Source organism: Achroia grisella, unplaced genomic scaffold, assembly GCF_030625045.1.
Source record: "Achroia grisella isolate CSIRO2021 unplaced genomic scaffold, CSIRO_AGI_Agris_v1 utg676, whole genome shotgun sequence".
Taxonomy (NCBI): Eukaryota; Metazoa; Arthropoda; class Insecta; order Lepidoptera; family Pyralidae; genus Achroia; species Achroia grisella.
This window is the reverse complement of record NW_026712992.1, coordinates 1824247-1847993: the sequence shown is the minus strand read 5'-3', so window position 1 is coordinate 1847993 and position 23747 is coordinate 1824247. Positions and strand designations below refer to the sequence as shown.

The following is a 23747-nucleotide window of genomic DNA, read 5'->3' as shown; positions in this document are numbered from 1 at the left end:
TTACATAGGCATAAAGCTATATTTTATACATAATTACCCAACTTCAATTAAAAGTACAAAATTACGTTCAATTTAATTACATTTAACTTTATTTTCCCTTAATTTATTCAAGTTTTAATATAAAAATATAACTTTAATCTAGCCTATATCCTATACTCGAATAAAAATGTTTTACTTATCAGTATTTCAAACTTGGTTATAATTTAGAGGCTTTGTTGCTCATGTTAAATTCCATAAGCATTATGAGACCATCCACGTGCAACTTGCAACCGGGTACATTTATTTTCTTGGCGAAATCCTTCTCGTTCATTGTCGTGAGCCATTGTTTTAGTCTAGGAAACCTGTTATTACAAATGATTATATCTTTATCTGTACATATAATAAAATCATGAGCGACTGGAGGATTAGAAATAAATTTTCAAAGAATTTATGGTGTTAAGTATGGGTTAACGTATAGGCTAAAGAAATCTGAAATACTCCCCAAGCTGATGCAACAATTAATGGATATTAATTTTTAAATACGCCACCTACTATTTTAATAATAAAATATTATAAGCTTCATGTATTGTTATTGTTTGATATCATCAATAGATGGCGTTTACAGAAGCAGATGCATAATATTATGTAGATATTTTTATACTGTTAAGCACATTTAATAGATGTTTTCTATTTATGTAATCAATTTACGATTAGTACTAAAATAATAGAGAAAAGAGAATTATTCGTCTCATTTTTGACACGTAACTACAGTACTATACCAGCCATCTAACATATTTCAATTATATCAACATGTTCCAGGCATAGATCTGGATCTATTCTGGGATAGATAGATGATTTATGCCACATAGCGTTCATACATGATTTTAGGTCTATAAACTATTCTGAATCTTGTTTTAACTAGCGATGTTTTTAACAGAAATATAACCATATCTTTTAGAATCGAGATAAAACTCACTTATAATCGCATCAAAAATCTACGAAACATGTCGAAGAACTTAATTGATCTATCAAAATTTAAAAAGAATGTATTTAGGAAAGAATTATGAATGTGAAACGGCTGTGTTTCACGTGTCAAGTTATGATAAGACTTTATTTATGTAAGCTTCGAAGTCTGGTCCTAAATTATCTCTGTCAAGGGTTTGTGAAGAGAAAGAAATAAATGATGCTTACCTATTTTCATCTACTGCATGTAACCCGTTCAATGAGGAGACAGTCGTCAACACACTTATATCAGCAATGGTCATATGATCAGCTGCTATGTACTTGCTCTCGTTTAAATACATTTCTAACATTTCATATGCATCTACTATGTTTATGATCATATACTTTGTCATTTGTGTTAATCTACCCCCGTATGTGGGAGCCTGAAAATAAATATTAATGTTTCTGGTTATTTAAAGAGTTATACTTGGGAGTTTTTGTGAGGAATCAAATAGAGAACTAAGGTCACCGACAGAGCTCTTCGTATCTGCGATGAGAATGGGCAGTAGGCTGGTCATATCTCAGAAACTTGCAGAATTGTTGCTCGCTGGACAAAATGTATTTTATAGTACAGACCGCGAATTGGCAAACGTAGTGTAGCGACGACATACGAAGGATTGCGGGTAATAACTGCAAGAGAAGGTCTGAGGATTGTGCCCATTGATGTCCCTTGGTAGAGGCCTATGTCCAGGAATGGACCACAGTGTCAGCAGTTGATTGTTGCGTCATAGTGAACGCAACACTGCTGTATTTTCTTAAATATTTTTATTATATGCATTTAATTTAAGACTATATAAGCTTGTGAAATAGTGATTACAACAGTTCTAATCCTATACAAAGTAGTAAAAACAGGTTTTTAAATTTCATTTTCGACTATCAACGTTTTGTGTTTATTAATTGATTTTTATAATTCTTTTTGCCTTACACTAGCGTATTTTGAATTGATTTCCGTTGATGCTATGTTTATTTCAATCTAATTCATCACAGTCAGGATTAATTAAGTTTAGTTATAAAATATAGTTCGTTTTCTAAATAATATAGTATACTGACGTGAAATTACCATAATTGCTCTAAGTCTTGGAAACAAGATTCCACAATCGAAGAACATTCTGTTATGGATGGTGGCCCGCACTCTTGCATCTGGTGGGTAAAGTTGCTGGTGTTCAGGCCGTCCATATTTTTCAAGGAGGTATAGTACTATTGCATGGCTGTAATTGAATTTTTTAATTAGTTACAGTCATTTGCAATAACATGTAAAATACTTTTGTACGAGATTTATTTAAAAACACATTAATTAGGTTCTAGTTCTTTTTGACAGTTAATTTTTCAATATGTTATTTACTGGCAGTTAACTGCAATTTTTCTTTTTTTAAAATGAAAGACACTTTGTTTGTCCATTTATATACCAGTTTATTTCCACCCTAAATTTCATTACTCTCGTCAACCGGATCCCGTTTTGTTCAAGAAAAGGTAGCACAGACGGAAATACAGATGATTTCGTAACAATATTAGTATGAATTGTATATATACCTTTGGAAGATTTCTAATAATACAAATATAACTTAGTAAAATTAATGTATGTACCTATCAGCCAAACTGAAGTCACCTTCGTCCAACATAGGCACTGTTCTCATTGGATTTTTCTGAAAATAAAATGAAACAATGAATATATTTAAACATAGATAATTTTTTAGAGATAATGAATATATTATATTATTAATGATTTGTAATATTATATCTAATAGAAATACCTAAAATACGTATTTGATTTTACGTTTACCTTTTTTAATTCGGGCGAATCTTGTTCTCTTAGTACAGGGTTTATTTCCCTCAATTCCATATTTTTAATGCCAAGTATATCTAAAAGCATTAGAACAGATCTAGCGGGCGGGCTGGCCTCCGTCATATACAGCGCTCCGCTCATTATGAGTTTGTCTGAAATAATATTAATAAATGTAGGTACACAATATGACTGTTGTCTTTTCTGCATACAGTTTTGCAAATAGGTTTGCAACATCTATGTACCTAATTAAATTGTCAATTTTTAAAAAGGTTTTTTAGGTAAAAAGATGTATCATAAATCAATACATCAATAAAAACGTAGTGATCCAAAGATTTCGCCCACAATTCTCTCTTTTTTAAGCGAACTACAGGCTACTGAGTGCCTCTGACGAAGATCAAAAAGAGCACTTTTTAATTGTATATAATCTTTTCCTATAATGTAATTTTTAATATACACTACCGCTTACACTTTTCTTGGAATAGTGAGATCGCTCCGTGAAGCCTAACCTGCAGACACCGGGAAGCTCTGAATGTGTTTATGAGAGAAATTTGGCTGGCTACTCTAGTAGTATCGGCTCTACACGCACAATGGGCGAAACGAGAGGCTAAATGCGGAAAATTGAGTTCATTATATATTCAATATTAATCAATATAATACGCTATCACGAAATTACTGTGAAGACATGAACAATAACACTAACAGTACCTACAAAACAAAAAAACGTGAAAACAAAATATAAATTTGTAAAATGTAGCACGAGGAAAAATATTTATTGATACTTTAGTATCAAAATATTTATTAGAAGAATTATTGTATTGGAGTCAAAGTACGGAATACTAGTTATTAAGTCAAAGCGTGAATAAATGCCTACCTAAGTAAATATCTGGAACTGAAACACATTTCAATAATAATGAAAATGATATTCACTGAAGTGTCTGACTTCAGTTTGCGAAGTGTACCTAAAACGATGTCAACGCCCTCTTCGTTTTATATACAATGGACCTAAAAACTTTACTTTATAATTAAAATTTATTAACAATTAGCCTATTTTTCGCAGCTTCGCATCGTTTGAGATCGTTTACCTGTGAGAATTTCTGGAAATTCAGGTAAAAAAATATATTCGTAGTATTCCAGCAATTTCAGTTCGTAATTTGACCAGAGCTTTTATAAAATTGTAGAAATTACTTTTGCTGCTAGCGTGAATGTTATAAATTATTACGCTTTGGCGTGACCTCATATTTATTTATAATAGAATGAGGCCCTCGCCTGCGCTGGCGGGGCACTAATGGGCATCAATGAATAGGCTTACATAGGATAGTCACTTAGCTCAACATGGGGAGGCAACCACGATGGTTTGCAGGGTAGACCACGTGGAGGTCGACCTGACATGGAACATTACTAGCAATGGGGTCAATAGTCAGCATCATTGTCAACCCCTTCCTTCTCCACATTTGAGCGACAGTGACTAAGTAATATCTTTACTTTTTAATTTTTTAGATTAATAATTTATAGCAAAAGGGCTACTGCAAACAACCTTACTTAAAAATAGGGAGATAAGCACGATGTTTACCTGGCTACGGCGAGACTCTACAAAAGGATTCTGCGTATATTTACATAACATTTTTCTGCTTTTGCGGCGGGATGGGTTTCGTAAAATATTTTTGAGGCTTATATTTTTTTGTAATTAAATTTATTTGCCATTTTAACCTGAAGGTCCACATAAGAGAAAAATAAACGGAGAATACGCATTATTTGCATTTGTGATAGACAAGTATTTTTTTCAATTTTATCAGGTAGGTACCTACTTACGTAAATGATTGTTAGTTAGATAATTATGTATTGTTATTTTATAAATAAAATTAAAAATAATAATTATTAATATAACATAAATACCTACAAAATGAAATTATTAGATAGTTGAATTTAGACTCTTTATTTTAAAGTTTGTTAATAGTTTAAACATTTTTAAAACATAAACATAACCTATAAATTAAAAACAAAATCTTACATTTACTGAGTAATTACAATAACAAAAACAACAGTGGGTGTTATATAGAGGTAGTATGTAATATTGATTTATATATTTAATACTTACTGTTATAGTTTCCAAATACTTAAAATCTGCGATCACATCAAAAGTGATTTCACTTCAAAAACGAACTTTTACACGACTGCAGACGTTGTAGTTTCCAGTATACAAAGTACTGTTTGATTAAAGTATTTGTTGTTACTAAGCAATCAGCTGGACTTGGATATTTGTTATCTTATTTTTCATGTTCACAGAGTACTTTTGTACTTGTATGTATACATACCTCTTCACTAAACTGTCGCCACAAGTAATATACACAACATTGCTATGTATATCAAGTATAAATATACAGATGGCAGCACTATCTTAAAGATATTCTACGTAAAGAACATAGAGTTGACTCATGGGAGATAGGCTAATGACTTTTCGTCGAATAAATAAAAAAACTTATTAATGATATTATATATTAATGATAAAATTATGTACCGGAAGATACAAGTGGAATGATAATATGAAAGATTCGATATATTGGAAAGGAATAAAAAGAAATTAATAATAAAACAAGTTTGCTGGGTAAATTATCTAATAGTTACTGATCCATAGTTTCTAAAGAAAACTAGATCACTTTATTAGGGTCACATAATGTAACTATTTTTTTATTTATTTATGTATTTATTAATGGAATGTTATATTATTTACAATATAATGTTACATTTCATCTTTAAAATAAAGGTAAAACCCTGCTTCCTAAATAGGAAAAATCCTGTAGGTACTTTAGGATAGGCAATGGTCACATCTTCAGGTACTCTTCAATTTCAGCGTTTTTGCAACATTTTCACGGTAGTCCAGCTCCTATTGTAGCCATTCCTCCATAAAGGAGTATTCCAGGACTAAACAAAATTTTCAAAAGTGGAGGTTGCACCAAACATCAAAACTCACAAACGTTACCTCTATAATATTAGTATATGGCAGATGAGATATCAGATATGGTTAAATAAAGCCAATACAATTATCAAGTGAAGACATACAATGCCATAGGTATGTATTAAATACCAATATAGTGTATCGATATGTGTAATGTAATAATATACGTTTATGTTATGATATTGTGTCAGGTCATTGAACTTGTTACGTACTAGGTAACGAAAACATTTGCGTAACAATCCTCGAAGCTAAAAATCTTGGAAAATTTATGTTTCACAAATATATTAAAAAATGTCGATAGATTTAATATTTAAAACAACCTCCACAAATTTTATTATGTGGGTCAGTTTTTTATTTGTCTATTTTTTATTTCAATGAAGACTTATATTATGTTTGTTAGATATTTATTAAATCTAAATCAAATATATATTGAAATAAAATGCTTAATAAGTCAAGTATTAAAATTTATTTTGACGATATTAATAGAAAACTTAATTATTGATTAAATAATATATTAATAGGGAACAGTAGTATATAAATAAGAAACGGATTCGGCATAATGAGTACGTCTTATTGCCTCAGCCAGCATCACTGATATGTCTATAGTTTGGAGTTTAGGACATAGTTTCATATGTCTCTCCTGAGGTATAGTATTCGTAACTACAATAGCTTCCAAGCAAGACGAATTTATCTTCTCAATAGCATCACCAGCAAACACACCATGAGTTAAAATCGCATAAATTTTATTCGCTCCAGCTTCACGTAATTTGTCTGCAGCCTTAACTATTGTGTCACAAGTATCTGCTAAGTCATCCACCATGATAGCTGTTCTGTTCTTCACGTCTCCAACAAGAACGGTAGAATCACCTTCGTTAGCTCTCTGTCTTTCTTTGTGTATTATCGCAAAATCAATGTCAAGTCTATCAGCTATAGCAGTCATCCTTTTCGCTCCACCTGCATCAGGGGACACCATTACGCTGGTATTCCATTCGGGTATATTTTCTTTGATCCATTTTGTAATAGCTGGTTCAGCGTAAAGATTATCTACAGGAATATTGAAAAATCCTTGTATTTGTGAAGAATGCAAATCCATAGTAATGACATGGTCGGCACCAGCGACAGATATGAGGTTAGCCAATAATTTAGCTGTTATCGGTGCTCGACTTTTTTCTTTCTTATCTTGTCTCGAATAAGGGAAGCTAGGCACGACCGCAGTAACTCTTGAAGCCGATGCAATTTTGCAGGCGTTGATCATAATGAATAGTTCCATAAGATTATCATTGATCTCGCCAGATCCACTTTGAACAATATAAACATCTTCGCCTCTTACAGATTCTCCAATTTCCACATTTGTTTCTTTGTTGCTAAATTTCTTTGTAATCGCCTTTCCTAAATTAAGTCCAAGTCTAGAAGATATTTTTTGTGCGATATCAGGATGCGAAGAGCCAGTAAATACTTTTATGTTCGGCATTCTTGGGCTGGGGTGGACGAAATTTCTTTTATTAGATTTCTCGTGCTCTTCTTTGAATTCTTCCGACTTCATCAGGGGACTGTATACAACTCCGCTACGGCCATCTGATGACTGACTTTGCTTTAAGCAAATTTATCTGAGTTCATGATAAGGTCAGGTCAGAGCAAATGTAATCAATGTCCCCCGCTATTATGACAATATTTATCATATTACTTTATTCATATGGTGTATTTTTTTAGCGACCGAATACAAGATTATGATTTACCTGAAAATGGTAACCGTTGCTTAGATTTACATTAGTGTTATGGACACCAAAGGAGAACATTGTGAGACTTACGTATTATACTTGAAGAATATATAAAACCTTTATAAGGAACACACTCTTTCTTTGTGTTCAACTAAGCAACTAAAATAGATTTGTCATTGCGGTAATTTTTCATTATTAATTTGATAATCTACTGATAATAATGTATGAGTAACTGTGCCAGTCAATATATATAAGAAACCGTTACTACTTTTTATATAAAGACTGACATTAAGATTGGTATAAATAATCATTTATTCATTGTAAACAAGTAGGATGTTATCAGTTCATTATGATGTAATATGTGATGTATCGTTTACAATAATAACATAACAGTTAACTAACACATTAACATATTATTGTCATATTCAGAGCTACGCGTGTGGTGTCCACGGGTGGTGTTTATTCCAAAATAAATAGACGCAGGAATGGAAAAAAACCTGATAATTTTCGCCACTTTACATTCTTTGTTTTTTACAATTTATTGTACAATTAAGATAAAATACATAGATAGGTACCTTGAACGAGTACAACGGCGGGCTTATGGCAGAGAGTTATTTTTGTCATCCCATCTGTATTTAGTTACTGTTTTAATTTTATACTGTTGCTACTGTTTGCCATATTTATTTTACATTTATTGTATAGTTTATAGTATTATTTACAGCAATTTATACTTTTTTTTCGATACATCTGTCACTAAAATATACCTTACCTAGTGTACTCGTTGCACCAAAGATCCAAAGGAATCGATACATATACAAATAACCAAGCAATTATAATTTATCATAATCTTTATTTTTTAAATTATGTTTAGATCATTTACAGTACCTAATAGAATCTGGTACTTTTTAAAAATAATTATTGTAATTAATATACATAAGTAACGTAAATACAATTAACAAGAATAAAGGACTTTACATTGAACAATTAAAAGCCTTCTGATAACAATCTAACTATATACTTACATATATTATGTATGTAACACATTAACTTACAAAAGGTCAAGAGTAATATATATTATTATTATACCATACTGTATACATATAAGCTATTATTGAAACACGATTTACCAGTTGCCGAAAGTTCTAATTTAAAATGGTTATTAAATATTAATTTTATGTTATACTTATTAATATATTTTCACTGTACTGAAGTGCACACAAATCTACCGTAGTTTCTATATGTCTGTGATGATCATAATTATTGTAGCTGTCTTCTAATCCATAAACGTAAATTTCTTTAATCGTATGCGACCATAAAGCATTGTCTGTATCACAGAAGACATCGTAATCATCACCGACGCTTGATATAATTAGATGTTGTGTATTTGATTCGAATTTCAGCGCTATATTATTTGTCATATAGATATTGCCTGTTGCTTCGCACACTTCTTGTTCAGTGGTATTACTGAATACATCGGTGACGTTCTCGTACTGGCAGTCAATAGCGACAATTAATGAAAAACTTGATAGCAAACGTGTTTGATCGGCAGTTTCTTTAACTTCCTGTAACAACAAATAGAAAATGGTAATATGGAATTTTATTAAGTAACATAAATCATTATATTTAAATTAAACAAAAACTAAAAGAATAGCTATGATAATTTACATGTGTCTCAATACATAAGAACAGTAAACTTATTTTTGGATTGTGAATTTAACAATAATCGTACTTTTATGTGAGAATCAATATTCGAGTCATAATTAACAAAAATCTTGACCCAATCAATTTTAAAAATATCAATTTTTGTTATCATTGCTAAGATATGGGGCATTGCTTAATATTAGATATATCAGTATTTGATAAAGTATTTACCTTCTGCATAACCATAATTGAACCTCCGCGAATTAGCGTCAAAAAATCAGAGGTAGTTGTCGTCATTGTTACAACATCACCTTCTTCGCCTTCTAGCTTAAATCCACTCCAAATTTCAAACCAACTTCCAGGGGGAAGCCATACGTGGACGTGACTTTGACTTGGTGTCAAATTTGGAACTATTAACAGGCTATCTCCAACACTAAATTGTGAGGTCAAATCTTTCAAGCTATCAGAGGCAGGGAACTGATAAAACATTGGTCTAAGAAGAGGTCCTTCTTGCAATACAGTATAGAAATATGGTAACAAACTTAACCTGTGATTCAGTGCATTAATCACAAGTGCTCTGTCAATACCCTGAAAGGCTAAAGGATGTCTCGGTATTGACTTCGAATGAATCTTGACCATCGGCATATATGTGGCAGCCATATACCATTTAATGCAAAGTTCAATTTGAGTAGTGCTATTATAATTATCAGTATCTCCACAAATCGGCGATGACCAAAGCCAATGGCCTGATATACCGCCCAAAGCAATGTCAACCAGTTCTTTGCGAAGGTTAGTCCATGAAGTTATAATATTTTGCCTATTTATCATTACATCTCCTTTCATCAATTGATCGGAAGCCCATGCCGGTATATTGTCGGATCCAAAATTAACAGCACTTATAAAATTATTTGCATAATCGTTGTGATTATAAAAATATATTTCTCCATTAGGACGTGTAGCGTTCCATTGCGGCGTCTCATTAAATGCAGTTTCGAAGTTCTGAAATAATTTAGTGCATCATTAATTGTTTTGTTGTATTATTTTGCTTATAAGTTATGCTAATTTAATACACTAACTTGCTATGCTAACCTTATTAAAGTACGGTAAAGACGAATTTATTAATTCATGGTCTTTCACAGATTCATCCAGGGGCCAAATATTTTCTATGATTACTCCATCTAATGCAACGTTGTATGCCCATATGCTTTGTAAAAATTCCTCCGTTATATTTTCGTAGTCAGGATATAAAACATCATAATTTCCTATTATACCTTTGTAAATATCTACTGAATTCGGTTTGCGTATCATAAATTCATGAAAATGTTGAGCAATATCTATGCAACTTTCGTTTGATGATACGCTACTCTTAGTGTCTTCCACATCTGTGTTATTATGTATTCCGTATATTATCTGAAATAAATTAAATGACATATAGACTGTGTTTGTATTATTTATATATTACATCCTGGGTAATATTCTGATACAAGTATATTTTGCTTAAAAAAAATCTTGAACCATGACGAAATTACTGTGGACCTAACAAGAGACATTATCGATTGTAAGAAGAATCATCAATATTAATTTAGATTTAGCTAACATATCGGATAATATACCTGTACACAAAAAATAAAATTGAATTGACCATTTTACTTTTATATATAGATGCCGCATCTTTATATATTATAGATAAAAATGGTTATTTAAGGCGCTGTTTAAAATCTATAATTTTTCTCGCATCTAGTAACCTCTTTGGCAAGTGACTAATCGTTATTTTTTTATATTAGTTCGACTTGTTAAATGTTGCAGTCGATATAAACAAAATAGAGAATTATTTTGAGACTTATTACAAACTCTACCTCGTATTTTATTACTGTCGTACGCATGTAACACCGCAACGTACATCGTAATTTATATATGTACATATGTAAAAATGTCAATAATACTGGACTAAACAGAGCTCGTGTTATAGGTACTAGGCAACTGATAGGATACTTAAATAAATTTTATTTTCTAGTATTTAGAAAATAAAATATATTTAAGTATCCTATATTATGTATGTATATACATAATATACATAGATAACAACCAGACTAATACAAACAATCATATTCAACAACAAACATTTGTATTCAATGTTAGAAGAATCAAACCATCGGAAGTTATGCGGTGTGTTAAACCGTTAGACCAGCGAGGATGTCAAATAAGTCAAGTAAGAAAAAACCTCTTATTTTTGTATAAACCGTAAAAGATCAAATTTTATAATTGGGAAATATTTTCAAGTACCTATTTGACCTCTAGTAATAGATCCTATATAAAATATAAACATTAATACGTCATACCTAGCCTGCTATCAAGCACGCAAGATATTTTATTACACATAGGTTTTACACTTTAAATAGAATGAGCGCGTAATAACTTATTTATTGAATAGTAAAATATCTTGCGTGGCACATCATTAAAGTAAACTGATTATGTTTATTTGCGTCAATTGACGGTTATTTCACTATTGTTTCATCAAAGATATTTTTTTTTCGTAATCAGAACATATTTATCTGAACTAAGAAAAACAATTCTATAGCAAGACCCGTCCGTGACGATATTAGTTTTATTGGTTCAATGCCCAATAATTCACTTAGTTATGATTTTTTTTCCGAGATCTCATTTGTAGAAAAGTATTTAATTTTGTTGTTAATTATTTTATAATTTATGGTTATCCTAACATTATTATTAGGGAAAGAGGATGCTTAGTAATGTGGACTGTTGTCACTCGCTAGTAATGTACCTGTCGGGTTGACCTCCAGGTTTTCTCTGGAAACCATCATGATAAATTCCAGGTGAATTTGTCATGATGGACTGATTGACCTGACATTATATTCATCTTATCCTGCATTGGTGCCCCGCCAGCGTAAACAGTTAGCGCAGGCGGGTGCACCATTCCATTAGATATCATATATAAAAAAAATTTATTTTGTTTTTATTTAGAATATTTCTCTCTAATATACTCACTAAGCTATGCATTATGCTTTTTGAAAAATAAGAATTACATAATACATATATAATAAAATACAATAATTTTTAGAATAGTTTACGAAAAGAAGCTCTGATTTTTTACCAGTACCGCTACTAAACAAATATCTTTGAACGGCGATTTTTCCAAGCGCCACCCTCATATCGCGTACAAAAGTGGTTTCCCGTCAGATGGTCTGTCAACTTGAAATTACAGGATAAAGAGCCATGACAATAGTCATCGGACTAAGAGATAAGACCACGGCTGTAACATGATAATGTGATGTCCGAGGTGCTGTTCTTGTGTATAGTGTATAGGTAAAAGTTACCATCAGGTCAGTCATAAGTTTGATTACCATTCCAATTAAGTACATAAAAAGTTTTCGAATGTTTCGATGGTGTATTTATAGGATTAAATATTTCCTTTGATGTTATAAATTTTAAATTAGCCTTATTTTAATTAGGATTACTAATCATTGGAATTTATGATTATTAAAACTTTGTTTAAATTGCTAAGACCGTTTAAATTTGGCATATATTTGTATGACGGCCTCGATGGTCTAGTGGTTTAGCACTCACCGCTTTACTTCTGATGGCCGCGGATTCGATTCCTCACACGGTGCAAACATTTAATTCCATTAGTATTATTGTTTGTGTCGGTCTGGGTGTGCTCTATATTAGGTATTTACAGATTTACACATGTATTTACAAAAAAATATATATCAGTCGTCTAGTTCCCATAACACAAGCTATGCTTGGCTTAGGAATAGATGGCGCTGTGTGTATTGTCCACAGTTATGTTATTAATATTATAGATGTAGTATACTTACATGTGGCGAAACATGTCCAACTAATTTTTTATTTGCATTTTTTATTAATTCTCCGCCATTATCGAAATATAAACCAGAGTCTAAGCATACTTCGTTTTTAAAAACTATAGGGGCAATGCCACAGTGACTCTCATATGGAATTTTCTTTTCATTAGCTAATGAAATAAATTCATTCAGATCATTGTAAGCTTCTTCTGTTGTTTCATTCATGTCACTAAAAAAAAAAAAGATTTCTAATTTATAATACATACACAGTTAATATGGGAAAACTTTCTAATATTGAATATGGTAAACTTCATTTAATAATGGTACACGATAACAACTATATCACTTGAATCGATCAACAAACATACGTATATATTGTTACATACATTTTTTTAGAAACATTGAATCTCAAATTAAAAAAGATTCGAATATTCAACTGTAAATTTACAAATATACTTTTTCAATATTTTTATTTCATCTCGTTATAGCAAACATATATATACATATATAAATGTGAAAGTCACAGCAAATAAATCAATTCAAAAATTATTTGAATGTACTTTTAACAAAACTTGAATTGAGGCTGCGCTAAAATCATTTAGCTGTGAAAACTTAAATAATAGAGCTTTTATCATATTAGCAACGAAAGTAATTTGTTTATTATCGTTTTTTTATTATTATAGTAAACTTTGTATGTATTTTAATACAAAATTTATCCTTATATTAGCGTAAAGTATTTTATCTTCATTTTCATTGCAATACATACCATAAATAAATACTAAATGAGATGACATAAGTAAAATTTTATAAAGAATTTTGATTGATGTTTATTATTTTTTTTATTCTGAAAATACAATACTAATTCTAAGCACCAATAAAAATTATAGTTACCAAGAATTACAAATACTAAATTTCTCAAAGGTACACTTACTTGCAAATATGAGCGCCAAGCATCCAATATTCCAATTTATCATAAGAACCAATTAAACCTCTTACATCTTTCATTACATCTGAAGGCTTTGGTCCTACAAATACGTGTAATTTCAGACCGTCGTTCGTAATACTTCTAACAACAATATTGTTCTCTCCATGTATTGATATTTCAGTTGGCCCCTTAGCCTCCACCATTATGCCATGGTACGAGCTATTCAATTTCGCATAGATTAAAGGTACAGTATTCAAACCTCCATCGTGATTGTAAATAATTTTGACTGTTCCCTCTCTAAGAGGTACCTCACCGAGTCCATAAATTGATTCATTTGTTACCCTAAAAGCTATTTCCCAAATGTTATCTGACGCAATTAGAGGACCTCTCAATGTACTAAATAACCTTCCCTGTGGGCCATTTATGGATATATCTAATTCTGCAGGCAACACTTCGTAAGTGTACGTTTTATTTTCTAGTCTTTGCCCGTCTAGGGACATTCTCGTCGAATCGTAAAATGTTAGTGACATGTGTGTTTGCGATATTTCGTCTACTGACAATTTTATAGTTTTAAGGCTCTCTTGTAATTTGAAAGGTACTGTGGGAATTCTAGGCATTAGAACAACATCTTCAGCCCAATTTTGATGAAAGATATATGAGAATCTAGATGGATATCTATGGTAGCACACGTTGTGAGTTGGATCGTAACAACATTGCGAGTGACATTCCTCTATTGACACGTTTCCTAAACCACATAAAAGCCTTGCACTTAATTGGAGGACGCAGGATCCTGAAGAGAACCCGTCTGTTGGGGGTCTATCCGCCGTCACAAATATATACTGATACAGTAGAACTGGAATTAAAATTGCTAAGAAGAGTAACCCGACGGCCACTCGTAATGGCCTGTTAAGGAATATTGCGTTGTACCATTTGACTTCTGAAAAATAAAAGTTACACGATATATAAGTAATACAAAATTTAATTGTAAATGCCATAATTTTGCTGATGAATAAACAAGATACTAATTACTTATTAATTGATATGACCTCTAAGACTCAGAAAGTTACAATATAACATAGAATTTATATTGTATTTAGTTAATGGGTGCTATTTTCCATTAGTTCGTTTGCTTGTTTGTCATTCCAATTCCAGAAAAATATAATATTTAATTCTATAGTATTTAGTTTAAAAAGAAGGATATTGTCCATTCTGCTATATAAGTATTTTATGTCTATCTTTTACCTACGTAACTTTATGCAAACTCGTCTGCATAAGTAAGTCAGTCTCACCTATTTCAGTCGCCAAACGGCTTGCTTTATAAGATGTGATTCGATTAAAGGGGAGATAAGGCAGTGAAATTACAGGATATGGAAGCATGATATTTTATGTATAAGTGGTATCTGTTCATGTATATAGGCGACTATTACTACTTACGATCAAGAGGGCTCGCCCATTCAAATTACATAAACAAATTTTCACTAGTTTCTTCTCGAATAAGGCAGAAACAATAGCCTAACGACTTTCATATATGTCCATACGTATATATTTATGTACGTTTATAACTGGTTACACTCTTTTCAGACTGCAACATTATTATAATAAATTCTGAACTAGATGTGCCTTGACTAAAGAAATAAAAATATTCAATAATCTAATGGTAACATTTTTACAAACATTGAATGTCATATTTATTCCGGCTTCGCGCGGGTGTACATGAATTATATATATATATATATATATATATATATATATAAATCTTCCTTTTGAAACACTTTATCTATTTAGAAAAAAACCGCTCAAAATCCGTTGCGTAATTTTAAGCATACATAAGGACAGACAGCGACAGAGACTTTATTTTGTACTATGTAATGATACTTAATCAACAGCCTAAAAGATAAGTTTCAAGCTTCTAGCTTTAAAAATGGCGATACTTCCATACAACCCCTTACAACCATTTTTCGCATTGAAAAGTAGCCTATGTCCTTTATCAGGGTCTAGACGATTTGTGTACCAAATTTAATTTAAATTGGTTCAGAAGTTATGGCGTGAAAGCGAGACAGACAGACAACGTTAGTTTTGAATTTATAATATTAGTAAGTATTAGGAACAGGTTTCTACTTACTTTTGGCAACTTTTTCATATTCATGAACATAGTAATCATGAAGGTTCGAGTTATCATCCTTCTTCCCATCTGCATACGGTATCATTGTGAAGTTACGTTTGAAGTCACACGAATATATTAAATATGTATAAAGTCGTAACTATCTGAAACAAAGATGTATATCCAAAATGAATGATTTAATTCAATTATATAAAAAGCCTTTTAGTCTTAAGACTAACATAGTCACATAACATCCCTAGGTATAAGCCGACGGGTAGCGGGGCCCAGATGGGGAATCAACCCCAAAATTGCCCTATGGCTTTACACAGCAGTGGTGAGACCGCTTACCACCTATGCCTGCGCAATCTGGTGGAGGAAAACCCTCCAATCCACAGCTGCCACCAAGCTAAACAGCCTACAGAGAATTGCTTGTCTGATTATTACAGGAGCCATGAGCACCACGCCGGGAGCAGCTCTAGACGCATTATTGGACTTGACGCCCCTTCCTCTATTCATACAGGAAAAAGCGAAAGCTAATATGCTCAGAATAAGTTCCCAAAGGAGGATATCTTGGCATTCCCTGGCCATAAAAACTATACAAGACTCGATTATGAGTGATCCTATTCTGGGAATGCCTGAAGACAACATGGCACCAGAGTGTAACTTTGTACAATATTACAAAATCGAAATATCTGGAAGAGACGAATGGCAAAATAACCATACACCGTCTCACTCAGAGCATGACCTAGTCTGGTTTACAGACGGGTCCAAAATAGGAGATGATGTAGGATGTGGAATATGTGGTGTAAAACCCAAAATCTGCAACTATATAGGCTTAGGAAAATACGCCTCAATCTTTCAGGCAGAGACTTACGCCTTAATTAGATGTCTGGAAGTAATCCTAAGCCTCAACTACATCAATCAGAACATATACATTTATTCGGACAGTCAAGCTGCTCTACTAGCACTTAACTCGTACGAAATCCGTTCTAAACTTATTAGAAACTGTATCCTGCTACTAAATGAAGTAGGAAGCAGAAATAATATTATACTGAGATGGGTCCCCGGGCATTCAAATATTGAAGGCAATGAGAATGCCGACCATCTGGCAAAGTTAGGGGCAAAAACCGTCCAACTGGGCCCCGAACCCTTCTGTGGTGTGCCTCGTTGCCTAAAACTGGGACATCTCAAATTAATAACCAAACGAGAAGCACTCAATCACTGGCAAGAAATGCCAGGATTAATACATTCAAGGATTAAGACCTTATATCGGGCTTCTCGACCAAATACTCCAATAGATTACTGCAATTGAGTAAAAACAACATATGCATGATGACTAGGGCCCTCACAGGACACTGCAAATTGAACAAGCATATGGCTAAGCTAGGCCTATGCACGACAAGTATCTGCAGATTCTGCCAAACTGAAGAGGAAACGCCGCTTCACATCCTATGTGGTTGTAGCCCACTCATGCATAAACGAAATATCTCCTTTGGAAAGTTTACACTCTTTCCCGAGGAGATAAAAACGATCGCTCCTAAGAATATCCTTCAATTCTTGTCCCTGACGGGTCTAGGTAGCGAACTCTGAAAAGGGCGAGCACAATAGATCTATGTAGGTCGCAGTGCTACAGGTGCTACACATCTGACAATAGCCCAAACAACCCAATAAAAAAAAAAACATAGTCACTGTGTTTGTATCAATTTGTCTATGTGCTTGAGGATAGTCGACTAGTAGTAGTAATATCCTTACTTTGACACCAGGGTTGTGGTTTCGGTCGGGCTGACACTAAAAACTGTCAATTTATATTTCTGTTCCCTTATGATGGAATCCACCTCCACCGACAAGAGTACAGCTCTTAAATTATGACTGAATGAATGATAGAATCAAAATTAATCGGCGCGAAGGCGTGTATTTATGAGATAAAATAATGTATCTATAAATTCACAGAGCGCCATCTAGTGGGACTAGATGGCGCTCTGAACAGAACTTGCTTTATGGGAATTAGCTAATACAAAAATATTTCTTTTGTAAATATATATACAATATACATAGAAAATACCCAAACCAGTACAAACAATTATACTCTTGTGTATTAAAGTACTGCGCCACTCTCTCTTAGCAAATAAATTAATGAATAAATCCATAAATTTATGGCTTCATACGGAAACCTGTTAATTATAATGTATTGTAGGTAATTTAGGTCCACTGATTCATTATTCATTACAGTATAATCGAATTGTTTTTTATTTTATGTAGAAACAATAGCAAATCATATTAATTATGGTATGCACAACAAACCATATGTTTATGAGGAAGGATTTGTAACAGTCAAACTAAAAATACTTAACTGATTTGAATAATTATTTTACCTGTAGAATACTAGCTGTTGTTAGCTATTTTATTCAGAGATAAATTAAAATAGACATTTCGGGCCGTTAATTAGTAACAGTAGTAGTATTTTTAGAGTAACAAACTGACGGCCCACCTGACAAGTACCCTAATAACTGGTAAGAGTCAATCATATAGATGACCAGCAACACGGACATCACGTTATCATGTGATAACGTGATACCACTCATGCATTTCAGAGGACTAACATTTTACAGTCTGCGTCGTTTATAAAAATAAATAGTCAATGTACAGAATTGCGTTGGGTCAACGCGATTCTGTAACCAAAGGTTTTCATTAATTGAATCTTTATGTAAATGATTTCATTAATTAAACCGAAGCAATACGCTCATGTAGATATTCATTGCTTTTTTTATAAATAACTCTTAGCATTTCAAAAGAATTCAAATGTAAGGGACACTTCAGTTTCAAACGCTGAATGTTACGAACAGACGAATTAATTGAGACTACTTTTAATGGTATATAATTAGGTAAAGGGCATATCCTATATTTGTATTGCAGCAATGCGTTGTTAATCGACAGGAATAGAACGCAAGGGCTATAAAACGAATAAAAACAACAATACGTCCATACAAGTATTGTGTAGTTTTGTTAGTTCCATTTCTGCCGATAACATTTGTATTAATGCGTGTGCTTTTTTCTATTGGCTTAGGCGTCATCTATGTATTTAAGTATTTCTATAATCTAAAGTACAAGTCCTGATTTGTTCGCTGTTGTATATGCCCTGGATTATTCTTATTTTTAATTACATACAAAGATAAATAGTCATCGGCATGGTAGGTATGCATCTTTTCCTTATGCGTCACTATAGGTAAATAAAGTTATATATTATTAAATTCATAGTACCTATTAATTATAATTATTTCTTTACTTATTGGGATGATAAACAAACTTAACTAAGCGATAACCGTGTCCTATATACATGAACAGCAACGCGGACATCACATTATCATGTGAATCCCGTGATACTACTGATGTGTTCTAATTACGGAGGACTAAGATGTCATGCCTCTTATATACATAATCACATTGAAAGTTTTAGTACTCTGCGAATGAAATGGTTCGAATATTTGGTAGGATTTTTGCTTTAATATCATTAAATTTATTAAATTGAAGTGACAGATTTCGTATTGCAGAATTACATTGTCGCAATATAGTTTAATCTATATGATTGCATTGTACAGTTTTACCTGTTTCACTTAATTGTATCCTGTAACATCACTACTTTGAGCTTTCACAGACATACACAAATTATTCCAATACGGATAACAATATAATTCACTCCGAACTGTTTTATTTCACCATCACAAATATCACGTTCTCACTGTATAGGTACAAAATAATAAAAATCCAGTGTAACTCATTATCGACATTAATGACACCTTGTAATGAATCAGCGAATCGGATAAAACGCCGATTTAGATTAGATAGTGCTACATTTCAATAATTCTATAAAAAATATTATCTTGTATATTTTAAATACATACTTATCAAGAGACGATAATTATTTTTTTTACGTCTCTTGCATTATTATTCAAACTATATGAGTTATATACTTGTACTAGTATTCAGGACTATAGTTAGTACATAGCAATTTAAACAGACTGTTGTCCCGGAAAGGCATTGTTAATTCTCGACATATCTGTGATTGCAACACTAGACACAACAACAGACATAGAAATTAGGTATACCTATTTTTCTTAGAATTTTTTTTAATGGTACGTGGCAATTATATAACTGATGATATATATTAACATCGTAAAAAGGAGTTAAGGACTTTGTTACTACTGAACTGCGGAAGCACTGCATCTATTTTTTTGTATGGATGATAATGGCATGGTGCATTAACGGTTTACGCTGGCGGGGCACCAGTGGAGGGTGATGGATGATAAGATGAGCACGAGGTCAGGTTAGTTAGCCCATCGTGACAAATTCGCCAAGAATTTATCACTATGAGGAACAGCTAAATACTTGGAATATTCCAGGGGGAACCGCTTCAACCTGATATTGCTAACAATGGGGTCATCAATCCACAGTACTAACAATTCTCTCTCCCCTCCTTCCCCCCCACCCCCAACTGCATCTATTTGAAAGGACATTATACCCGAGAGCTGCACATTATTCGACATACATAAAGTTAGAGCAAGCACCCTAACAATGTCGGAGTGGAACAGCAAGTTGGTATATGTATCATGTACCTATTTATTACTTTATTCGTAAATAACACCTTACAGTTGACAGTCTTGAAGTTATAGAAATACCTACCCTATTACTAATTTGAAAATCATAACCATTAGTGATCGAAAAAGTTTTGAAACCCACGAGATTTGTTCGTTTTACGTCAAATACTGAGGTCAGTGCCCTTACCACTAATTGTCGTCTCAGTGCTTTTGAAGAAAAATATATCGTTTTTTATAGCATAGGGAGCAAACGAGCTTGTGGCACACCTGATTGTAAGTGATTACTGCCGCTCGTGAGCACCTGCAACATCAGGGGAATTGCAGATTTGTTGCCGGCATTTTATGAAGGAATAAGTCCTTTTTTTAGAAATGTTTAGTTATTAGTTTTAACGTTTAAAATTTTTGGTCGACATTTAAAGAGGCAGTGACATTTAAAGGAAAGTGGCAAAGCTCCACCGATAAGAGCGTAGCACTTAAATTACGAATAAAATGAGTTATTAGTTTAGTTATTTAGTATGTTTACATAGTTTGTGAAAGAAAGTTTTAAACTTACCTATAATATATATTTTGTTTGAAAAAAATAATGTAAAAAGTAATCAGGACTCCGGAATCAGGAAATTTCTACACCTACTTATTTATCAACATCACCAGAGACGCTATTCTGTTGATACTAGTACAGATAAGGAATATTACATGAAAATTAAATGAAGTAACGAGAATAAAATAATTAAATTTTTGTGCAGAAATACCAGGTATCACACCTACATGAAAAATAAAAATAAAAGCTAAGGATATTTTTTTAATAGTTAATAAATGTACACCTGCCTGCGCTAACGTTTTACGCTGGCGGGCCACTAGTGGAAGATAATAAGATGAGATCAGGTCAATTAGCTCATCGTCGCAAATTCACCAGGAATTTGAAATAGTTTCCAGTGGCAACCAGGGAAGGTCATTATTAGCAAAGAGTTCATTAGTGAACATTACTAACAATCCCTTTTCTCTCTAACCTCAGGATTGTCATAAGGATTGACGTAGGCATATGCCCTGCAGAAGATTTTTTTTTTAATATGAACATGTAAGGATGTAAAGGAAGTGGACGACAGGTAGTATAGCTATATGTTTGTTTCCGGCTAAATGTTTGTCTACTCTGTTTCAAACTGAAGCAGTATCCGTCGATATTACATTTCGTGCAGTATGTACATTTTACATAACTACCTAAAACGGTCTACACACGAGGGGCAATATCGGAGTAGCGATGCGTATCGTACTAAATCGCCTCGTGTGTAGCAAAATCGTATAATATACTAGCTGACACCACAAACATTGTTTTACCACATAAATTAAAATTGGGGTTGGTGATAGAAAGAAATTTAGTATCATATGTATTTTTTAATGCCACATTATAAAAAAAAATAATAATTTGCCTAAAAACTAAAAAAAAAACAATGTTACGGGTGCACAACCCTTATCACCCAGGGGTATGAAAAATAGAAAGTATCCGATTCTCAGACTCGTAAATCGTAGGTGGATATTATAGTTTAGTAAGCGTTGTCGCCTCGCATGTAGCCAAATCAAAGTTTGACTTCACTCGAGCAAGACTATCGATCGATTCTTCCCGCGCCACCACTGTTTTAGTACTGTTCCTAATTTTTGGTACGTGTGTTGACCATTTAATAAAGGCGCAGTTTACCGCCGGTGCGTGCATGAATCGTGAAACGGTAAACATTGAATTTCAAAGATCAAAGCTGTACGTGACTGTCCACATACGATGGCAGCTTTGCAGGGGAATTTTTAAAATAACATTAAAAGTATACTAGTTTATTCCGTGTCTAGACTTGTATTAATTTATAATAATACCTATATCAGTATAACTCTTTATTGTGCACACTAAAATATTTTAAAAATGAGGATCCTATTATGTAAATGTGTTAAATAAGGATAATAATATATATCGCAAAAGCAATTATCTTACATTTATCTATAGCCTAAGCTTAAGTTATGATTTAGTTTCAGATAAGTTAAAATAAATACTTTATAGGAATAACAGTGCACAACAGTACAATGCACACAGCGCCATCTAGGCCCAAGCTAAGCACAGCTTGAGTTATGGGTGCTAGACAACTAACTAATATACTTAAATATATTATTTTTACATAAAGGGTGCCAACTTAACCCTATTACCGCAGATAAGATAATATTACATCTATTACTAAGCCTGCTTTGTTGTCTATATATATATATAAATATATATTATGCGTAGGTAGACTATACGGAACTGTCTAAGCGCCTGTTAGATGCGTATTTGGCTATTTTCTTGCTGGCTCTAAACTTATTTCGACTTTAATTTTAGCTTAGGAACTCCGAATTGTAATTTATTGAGACAATTAGATGCTCCAGTGCTAAATTTACACCGATGTAGCCTTTGTAAAAAGTACCTCAGTCTCACATATTTTAGTTTGTTTTATAAAAAGTGTTTCATTGAAGACAGAAGTATGGTGAAATTATAACATCTTAAAGGAATAAGATGTTATTTTTAAAAATTGTTGTTGCTCCTACGGAGGACCGTTGGAGCAACGCTACGTATATAATGTGGTTCACATGATGGTGTTCGTGTTACATGTATATAGCCGACGGTTACCACTTCAGGTGGGCCGTTAGCTTATTTGTATTTACAATTAAGTGGCAACGCATAGGGCGTAATGTGTTTCACATGGTAGAGTTATGTTAGTAATGTATATAGGTGACGATTACCACTTACCATCAGGAAGGCCGTTACCTTTGATTAAAGACATATTGTATGTATACGCTTGGGTAATATATTTGTATATTTGTATTGATCTAAATAAAAAAAAAATGACTGCACATGTTTACAATTTCTTGTATTATTTAAATTTATTATACATATAGTTATATTTTAGTATGAATAATATTTATAAAAACCAGAAATTTGAAAAACATATTGTAAGGAATCTATTGTTATAAACTGTGACTTAAAATATATGCATACAAGAACTGCATACATGATTTATTGTGGAAACTTTATGAATCCAGCCAATATTGGAAGGTGGAGAACTAAACCAATCTACTCGTAGCGATATTGTATAGAATTGATTTTGATAATACACCTACAAAGGTGCAAAGCAAAACTACAGTATAAAAAATAATATACATTAAAAGAAGTAAGAATCATGTGTAAGAATAGATTTCAAATATATATCATACTATCAGTCTG

At 32.6% G+C, this 23747-nt stretch overlaps 3 protein-coding genes across 3 annotated transcripts; all 3 read right to left on the bottom strand.

Annotated features, from left to right (window-relative positions):
* Window positions 1-175: 175 nt before the first annotated feature.
* LOC131849986 (glutathione S-transferase 1-like) lies at window positions 176-5088 on the bottom strand. The gene is made up of 6 exons (XM_059200123.1): window positions 4860-5088; window positions 2762-2916; window positions 2566-2624; window positions 2042-2189; window positions 1171-1364; window positions 176-341 (listed from the first exon to the last, which is right to left on the bottom strand). Exons 2-6 carry the CDS (start codon window positions 2903-2905, stop codon window positions 197-199), a joined length of 690 nt encoding a protein of 229 aa, XP_059056106.1. The 5' UTR covers window positions 2906-2916; window positions 4860-5088; the 3' UTR covers window positions 176-196.
* Window positions 5089-6164: 1076 nt separating this feature from the next.
* LOC131850001 (ribose-phosphate pyrophosphokinase 2-like) lies at window positions 6165-7321 on the bottom strand. The gene has a single exon (XM_059200143.1). The coding sequence runs from the start codon at window positions 7258-7260 to the stop codon at window positions 6232-6234; it is 1029 nt and encodes a 342-aa protein (XP_059056126.1). The 5' UTR covers window positions 7261-7321; the 3' UTR covers window positions 6165-6231.
* Window positions 7322-8535: 1214 nt separating this feature from the next.
* LOC131850003 (neutral alpha-glucosidase C-like) lies at window positions 8536-19587 on the bottom strand. The gene is made up of 7 exons (XM_059200146.1): window positions 19526-19587; window positions 15945-16087; window positions 13829-14759; window positions 12913-13126; window positions 10166-10486; window positions 9308-10075; window positions 8536-8997 (listed from the first exon to the last, which is right to left on the bottom strand). The coding sequence occupies exons 2-7, from the start codon at window positions 16027-16029 to the stop codon at window positions 8608-8610; spliced, it is 2709 nt and encodes a 902-aa protein (XP_059056129.1). The 5' UTR covers window positions 16030-16087; window positions 19526-19587; the 3' UTR covers window positions 8536-8607.
* Window positions 19588-23747: the final 4160 nt, after the last annotated feature.

Coding starts and splice junctions, on each gene's coding strand:
- LOC131849986 (XM_059200123.1), bottom strand. CDS start 2,905: ATGAGCGGAGCGCTGTATATGACGGAGGCCAGCCCGCCCGCTAGATCT. Junction 2,190..2,565: donor GACTTCAGTTTGGCTGATAG/GTACATACATTA, acceptor ATTCAATTACAG/CCATGCAATAGTACTATACC. Junction 1,365..2,041: donor CAAGACTTAGAGCAATTATG/GTAATTTCACGT, acceptor ATTTATTTTCAG/GCTCCCACATACGGGGGTAG.
- LOC131850001 (XM_059200143.1), bottom strand. CDS start 7,260: ATGAAGTCGGAAGAATTCAAAGAAGAGCACGAGAAATCTAATAAAAGA.
- LOC131850003 (XM_059200146.1), bottom strand. CDS start 16,029: ATGATACCGTATGCAGATGGGAAGAAGGATGATAACTCGAACCTTCAT. Junction 10,487..12,912: donor TTGGACATGTTTCGCCACAT/GTAAGTATACTA, acceptor AATTTATTTCAG/ATAATATACGGAATACATAA. Junction 10,076..10,165: donor CTTTACCGTACTTTAATAAG/GTTAGCATAGCA, acceptor AAATTATTTCAG/AACTTCGAAACTGCATTTAA.